Here is a 7,873-nt window from a genome sequence, read left to right as displayed (position 1 = left end):
AGCACCACTAGCAAATCTGTAGTCTTTTAAATGTAGCTGGGGACCTTGCTGTCCTGTCAATGGATGGGGAATAAATAAAAATTCATCTCCTTTCAAATTATTTCTCAGAGAAGGCACTTCAGTAGTTAAATGTGTTATTTTTGGAAATACAATCTCTAAACACAGTTTACACAGAGACTTAGGGAGAAACAGAATTTCCCTTCTATTCCTGCATCCTTATTTAAGGGAATTGATTATTTTTACCTGAATGTATTTGAATACCCCTGAGTTTGGGTTGCTTCATACTACCAGGCAGACCTGGTTCTTGCCACACACATCTAGGGGGGCTGCTAATTCTGGGGACTTGTGTGGACATTCCAATCGTCACAGTGGAGCTCATAGTAACATCTAACATATCACTGAGAAAGGGGAGTGGGAGCTCCTGTCATTTTGATTTAGGTGATGTAAATGTATTCTGGTACAACTTCTGCAGTTTTACTCAATGACAACAGCTGTGCAGGATGAAGAAAATGTTTTATATTCCAACTAGCAAACTGCTTCTGTACCTATGAAAGAGTTTGTGCCCTAACTGTGGGACAGTCATGTGAGAAACCAATCATTATTAGGTTTTTACGCAGAAAACCCTTTACTTTTACTCTTTACTAAGGTACATTTAGGCTGGAATTCTTCCATTCTTTTGTACTAACAAGCATGATGTGGATCTATTCAAAAAGGCTGGACCTCCTTCTGCTCAGAAAAGGAGCAGAGGTAGGACTACCTCTTACAGAGGGAGCTGTTATGATGACAAGAGTAAACAAAAAGCTATCAAGTCTGAGTAAACCATAACTGGATCATGTAATGCACGTGGCCAACAGCTCAGCCCAAATCACTCCAGTCAGTATGAAGTTCACCTGGCATGGCCTGATGGTCCTTAAAGTCATCAGTCAGTGAATGCACAAGCATGTTCCTCTTCAGATGCAGCAAGGGTTGAACGTGGTGTCTTGTTTCTCACTCAGCTGTGGCCAAACACCATAGGATCCATGGATACAGAGCTTTCTTTGGGAAAACCCAACAGTGACGCGCTTCCTTTCAGAAAAGGGTGTGTGGGAAAAGGGGCATCAATCCAATTACCTGGAACTGGCTTTTCATTTTTTATCCTCAGCTTGCAGATAGACTTTAATTCCCTAGTGTCAGCCATGTGATTCTAAATGAGACACAACCACAAAGGTGAAATGGTGTTTTTCTGAGATGGTGCCAGAATGAGCAGACTGAGGATCTGAATACACAAACCTGGTTTACTGCTCCAAATCCTAGAACCTCTCTCTGTTTTAATATGATACCCATAAAAACCTTTCAAGACTATGAGACAAAAAAAAACCCAGAGCATGTCTATATAAAGGCATTCAGCAAGAAGTGCTGAAATTTATTCAAATTAATTACAGTAGAGACCTCTGACTTTGAACTTCTAATTCACAACAGCAGTAAAAAAGGAAATGGTCAAATGGGTTGTATTAAAGTGCAATGATGTGGAAAAACCATTGAAATAACGCAAATGAGGCTGCAGTGAGAAATGAAACTATAGTCTTATCTAAGCAATGACAGCAATATATAAGTAAATTATGTTACAGATAATTTACAAAATAACTTACATAGATGAAGATAAGCTGAATCTCATGTTGCTATTCCATTGTTAAATATCAGACTAAATATTCCTGGTCAGCACAGTATTATATGGAATGATAAAAAAAAAAAAATCAGAGGATTTCTGTGTTGAAAAAGATGCCTGAAGTAAAACCCTGATCAGCATTTATATTGCAGTACTGCAAGAAAACTAAGTATTTATGAATTGTAAAGTGACACATTCAGCAGCATGAAGACTATAAATACATCTTTTACTTTGATACATCATATCTACACACATATACATATCTACACACGCAGATACATACACACAAGCATCTACATGCACATATATATGTGCATAAATATATATGTGTGTATGTATACATGCTTCAATTTGTGCTGACCGTGGTCAGCTGCATTTTGATTGCGTCTGGGGTAGGGTTGCTTCTGCATCTTTCTTAGGACTGTTTGTCATTTAAGTTCTCTAATCTGTAGCCTCTAAAACATACAATTCTGGAATAAAGATAGAATTCAGGGCTCAGCTGCCAGTGAGTCTGATGATTAACAGCAGTTCCCATCGACATAATCTGCTGTGCTTAGTGCTTCTGAAAGGTTATGCTTTTCATGTCCCCATTATTTTTAAATAATATGGTGCATAAATCAGCTAAAATCTTGTTTTCATATAAGCAAAAATATTTGAGAGATGGACAGGAATGAATACCATATTCTATCTGTGCACTAAGTTTTGTACTGTTTGTAAGGGTGGTGTGCAAAGAACGTCTGACAAAGTGAAAATTTACAACATTGGCTTACATCATACCCTGAAAAATGGCAAATTTAGCATCACCCTTCCTTTAAAAAAAAAATTAAAATACTTGTCTGTAGCATAAATCTGATCCTTCTCTGTGATTTATTTTCCCTGTGTTCCCCTTTTATAGGAAAATTATGACACTGGGGTTTTTTTCTCTTTCAATTAAGCTGGAACAAACACTGTGGCCTAAAAATGTGTTGGGCTTCCAGCCCTCATGTTTGTTTGAAGGAAGGCTCTTGACCCATAGAGCAGTTATAAGAGTTTCCTCTGCCTGTAACTGCATATTGTGAGAACTGAAAGTATCCATGCAATTACTGTTTATTAAAAAATCATTTAGTGAACAGGAACATTTGTGTTTCATTGTGCACCTGCATAAGGAAAAAGATACTACTAAATTGCCAAGGCTATGTAAACACAGTGATCTTGGTAAAGAATTTGGTTGTGAGGCCAAACAAAATACCTCAGAAAAGAGCTATTCCATTGCACGTGTCACTAAAATGTTGAAAAGGATAAAGTAATAGTTTCTCTTGATGTTGTTGTGGTTAGTGAATTGGTCATGTTTGCATCCCAGCCTCTAGGGAGCAGAAGAATATCCTGAAAACCCAAGAGAAAAGGGTGGATCAAACCTCCTTCCTCATTGCCATTAGGCAACATCCTTTTCACTGAGTCCCATTCACTGCATTGACTGAGGTATGTCCTTGGAGAAAGGGTTTCTTGGGGAGAAGAAATTGTAAACTTGGATTTATTTTCCTCATACCTATCCTGTACATGCTATGTTATTTGTTTACAATGAGCATTTAGCATTGAACATATTTTGTTTGCTCACATTCAGATTCCGGCTATTACAAAGAGATACAGTTCTGCAGAAACCTGATTGTGTGTCAAGGAGAAAACACACTTTCTCCTAACAGCTCTTCAGAGCAGAAACCTCTACAAAATCCTATTTCAAATCATTTAACTTTTATTTACAACTTCACATTCCATGCACTTTTCATTGGGATCTTCTGGGAGAACCTGTAAAAGTCAGCACTAAAAATACTCAGAGCTGGCAACACAGTACTGGTGTTTCTCCAATAAAGTCCAATGTCCAGAATTCTGCAGCAAATGACAGTCTGCAGATTTACCTTCCAGGGAGGTGGGATGAACATTTCATCTTAGCCCTTAATGTCAGAGAAGCTGGTGCTACTGACATTGCAGCTATCACTGCAACTTGATGATGTGCTCAAATTGCTGGAGGCAGTGCCTGATTCTGGGAAAAGAAAGGGGGGAAAAAAGACCACAAGAAAATATTATATAGTGGTTGTTTTTCACTACTTTTTTTGATAATAGGAATCTTCAAGAGACAATCATCTCATTTAAAATACATGGCCTACCAGAGCTGCTTAAAGATTGAGCTGATTTTGAGTTGCCTATGAGCATCAGCAGATTGCTTGCTGGAATCCAACCTTCTCTACCACTGCTCAGGTTCTTTACAAACCTAAAAAAACACATAAAAAAATTAGAAGTCAGACTTCTTAATTTGATGCCTTTGAAAGTTTTGCCCTAAACATCTGCCTTCTAAGCACAGTTCTGCGTATACAAATTTCCAAACACAGATCTGCGTACCAAAGTCCATCCTCCCCTTCACGAATCAGATGAACTAGATCTCCACTTTTCACTGTAAATTCTTCAGAAACTCCTTTGTCATAATCAGTCACAACTGTATATTTACCAGGAGTCTAAATGCACACAGAGGAAAGAAAACAAATTATTTCTGTTGAGTACTTCAAGGTATGCTGCAGCTTTTGTTATGTAATTATCATACTTTTCCCTTCTTTCTCATGTACCTGCATGCTGAAGATGGTGTAAATATACATACTGTGGCATTAAAATTCTGCTGATTGCTTACACACAAATTCAACCCATCAATTCTGAGACCCTGAAAAACATTCAGTGAAATGTTCCCACTACAACAATTAATTTATATGGCTACAGAAGATGAAACCAAAAGAAACTGAAAACCTGGCAAACCCATGCCATGGTGTCTGTGTGGAAGTCTGCTGACATGGTAACTGAACAAGTCATCCCTTGATTGCTCTATCATGGCACAAGCAGCCCTGACTCGCTGGGCTGCAGGTGTGCAAAGGCACGGAGGGACCTCCCCAAGGTACAAACACAGGGCTGATTTTAGAGAAGAAGCCCTGGGAATTTTGCCCAGCTGAGCATTTCAAGGCACTTTCCCTCCTTCAGCTTCAAAAGCATTCCTGAATCCTGGCCATACACACTGTACTGGTATCACTTGCTTAGCTCCATAGGAAAGCATTACTGGTTACCAGCTTAATCTCGCCTCCCCCTCCTCCTCCTTCTTCCTCCGCATCCGATGAATTCAGTGGTTCTTCAGCACTAGACCAGCCATCATTTTCTTCGGATGCATCAAGAGAATGGGATGGTTTGGCCCAACCTTGGGGAAGGAACAGCTGACAGTCAACTTTGCAGCAGTGAGCCACTGACTGGGAGAAACATTATCCCCATGGAAAAGCTCATAAGTGATCAACATAAACAGGAGAAAAACTGACACAGGGTAAAATTCACTGTTGGCAAATGTTGGCTTCTGATTAAGTGGAGCTGTGGAAATGCATGGCAGTGAATTTAGCCCTCTGGATTTATATAAAGGGAAATGAATGGAGCGACTGCAAATTTCCAACTGAAAAGCAAATATATAAAAATATTTGTATAATAAATATATATTATACAAAGATAAATGAGGGATGGATAATCTTTTTTCTTGGGAGGAAGCAGAAGACAGGAACATACACTTTTTGGGAAGAGGTTGAACACACAGGGTTGTCACCCAAAGCGACCTAGCCAGCTTGCTGGAATAAGGGATAGATAAGCATTGCTTCCTTCACACCCTTAAGCACTGTCAAAAAATTCCACACAAGTTACAAGCACTATGTAGTTCATCTGACAAGGCAGCCCATTCTTTAAGAGTGTTCAGGCTGATGCAAGAATACTAAAGTACTCTGAACCATCTTGGTGTTAAGTCAGTGCACCAAACATCACAACAACGATCTCCTGCCTGCCATTTACTGCTTTTTCACTCTCAGGGGGAAGCATTTAATTTATTCATAAAGCTGAATCATATCCAGAATGCACAAAATCCTCTTCGAAATAAAACTACATTAGGTTTTATTAGTGGGATGTTTTACACCAAGTTCAGCAGCTGCTAATAAATGTGTTGAGCTTATAATGGAAAAAAGTCATAATAAAAGAGACAAGTATTTGTAAGCAAGCTTTTGTGTCACAAATAACAATAACAGTGAAACTCAATGAAAAGAATGAAAGGAAGAACAAATCTCCCATTTTATGTAACTATTAGTTAAATTGAGAAAGTACCAGCATTTTTGCCTTGCACTGCTCCTGAGGCATTTGTCACACAGCTCATCATGCCAGTGCATTAGGAAAAACCTGAACAGCATCAGAATAATGCCAAAGAAATCATAGAAAGGAATCACACCCAGAGCACACCAAATGGAGTGGGACTTTTACCTTGCCTATGCCGCTGAGTGACCTGCACAAGATTGGAAGTACTGACCCATCTGGCCCTGTCCAGGGTTAAGAATGAACTTCTATCTGTGAAGAAACTGAGTAATAAATTTCTGCTGTATTCCATGAACATTTCCTTGGAATCTTACATCTTGTAGTTGGCTTGTGGGACACAGCTGAAACCATTCCTGTTATTGCTAAGAACAGTGCAACAAAAGAAAACTTTGTTTCTCCTATAGTTCCAAGCTTTCATTAGAAACAGAGAACGAATGAACTGCACAAAAGTGAAATCATTGTAAGTGCCTGTAACCTCATGCTCATTGGGTAACACCTTGGGTGCATTTTGGGTACAGCTCTTGTTCCTCAGCCTCTTCCTTTTCTTATATTGTGCTGATGTGCTCAGAGCAGACTGGCCTGATCCTGCCATACCAAAGATACTACTCCTCCTCATACAAGCTGGTACTCTACAATTAACAAGCCCATCTCCTCCTGGCAAGGGAGGTGGTCACCATGGCAGTATTCATATTAGCAAACTATGGAACCAGAATTATGCATGCACATTCAATCTGTGTGTGTGTGCTCTGCAGGGTGGGACTACATCAGAGCTCTCTATAAAGATAGGAAAGTAGGAAAAGACAAGGTTATTCAGAAATGATTTTAGGTATAATGATGCCAGGAAAACCAAGAATTCATTAACTGCTTCTCTTCAGAGACAATCTAACAGGTTTCTTCAAAGAGCTATGATCAGCCTACAAATGTAATTCTGACACTAATTCATATTCCTTGAGTTCACTTCAGCATGAATCAGCAGTGAGCTGATACAACAGTGAAAGGAAATAAATATGGGCCATGCTCTCTGTTGCGGCCAGCACCTGGCGCAGTTTCATTCCTAAATGCCCAGGTTATCTCCCTGCTTATCCCTCTTTGAGTTGGGGAAGGAGAAGAGATAAAGTGCCAGAAAAAAGGTTGGAAGGTGCAAGACAGAAGGAGGAGTTAGTGTATGTTTTAAATTAATTTACTTGGTTTAGCAGTTTTATAAAGCAAGATGCTTCTGGGGCAGAACACCAAATCAGCTAAGCTTGTTCCAAGGACACAATAATTTAACTGCAAATCAGCAATGATCAAGAACTCTCTTCCTTGGAAAATTCCAGCATCTGAGGAAAGGGCCATAAAACACACTTTTCTTTCATTTTTATGCCCTCAGGATTTCCATGGTACCTGGAGATCTCAGAGATTTTCCTGCTACCTGCAGAAGAATAACCTTGTAACTCTCATATCCACCCTTGTGGGGGTTTCTGCACGTGTCCAGCCCAGGACTACATTGCCTGCTGCTCGGCAAGGTGAGTGGTGTTACAGTTTCCCCAGCACAGCACCTGAGCTTGCACTATTTCTATAGACAATACAAGACTTCAGAAAGCTGGAGAGGAGGCTGATGGTAGGGATTGAAACAGCTTCACCTTTAGATGAGTATTTTCTAAAGGAGATAGTGGTGGAAAGAGTCAGGAGAAGAGGGACTGCTCTCCTTGTACTCTCTACTACTCTAGTTAATTAGCCCTAGGGATTTGTACTCAAACTTTCACCATCAGCCCTGCTGGTTAGAAATGGGTTGTTTAATTGAAATATTTTCCTATTCTCTGCTTAGGTGTGAGTTGGGAGGATGGGAGGCAAATTGTTGCAAGGCCTTTGGTTAAGTCATCTGGGGTTCACAGGATGGTAAAAGTTGTGTACTATCACCCAAAGAAAGATGCAACAGGAATTTGTCTGCAGAAATAAATGCAGATCTAAAACAGAAACTCCTCATGACAGTGATCTGAGTTTGGGAATTTTTTTGCTTTTTTAAAAGTTAAATTCTCTCCACAAGGGCCCAGTGACAGAAAGATTCTAACGCATGGAAAATCACGGTTGCAGAGTAGCTGGACAACCCTGTAATTCCAT

The 7,873-nt window shown here is 39.7% G+C and overlaps 1 protein-coding gene across 21 annotated transcripts in view; it reads right to left on the bottom strand.

The window, feature by feature from the left end:
* Positions 1–1,373: 1,373 nt before the first annotated feature.
* Positions 1,374–7,873, bottom strand: part of MCF2L (MCF.2 cell line derived transforming sequence like) — a 153,966-nt gene continuing 147,466 nt past the window's right edge. For all 21 annotated transcript variants that reach the window (XM_086880227.1, XM_086880212.1, XM_086880213.1 and 18 more), the window contains 4 exons: positions 4,726–4,853; positions 4,019–4,131; positions 3,787–3,890; positions 1,374–3,662 (listed from right to left, as the gene is read on the bottom strand). In XM_086880227.1, the coding sequence (XP_086736353.1) occupies positions 3,568–3,662; positions 3,787–3,890; positions 4,019–4,131; positions 4,726–4,853 (440 nt within the window). In that variant the 3' untranslated portion in view covers positions 1,374–3,567. The remainder of the gene's footprint in view (positions 3,663–3,786; positions 3,891–4,018; positions 4,132–4,725; positions 4,854–7,873) is intronic.

Source organism: Cyanistes caeruleus, chromosome 3 (genome assembly GCF_971803275.1).
Source record: "Cyanistes caeruleus chromosome 3, bCyaCae1.hap1.1, whole genome shotgun sequence".
NCBI classification, from domain to species: Eukaryota; Metazoa; Chordata; class Aves; order Passeriformes; family Paridae; genus Cyanistes; species Cyanistes caeruleus.
The sequence above is the reverse complement of the archived record's forward strand: the minus strand, read 5'-3'. Positions and strand labels throughout refer to the sequence as shown.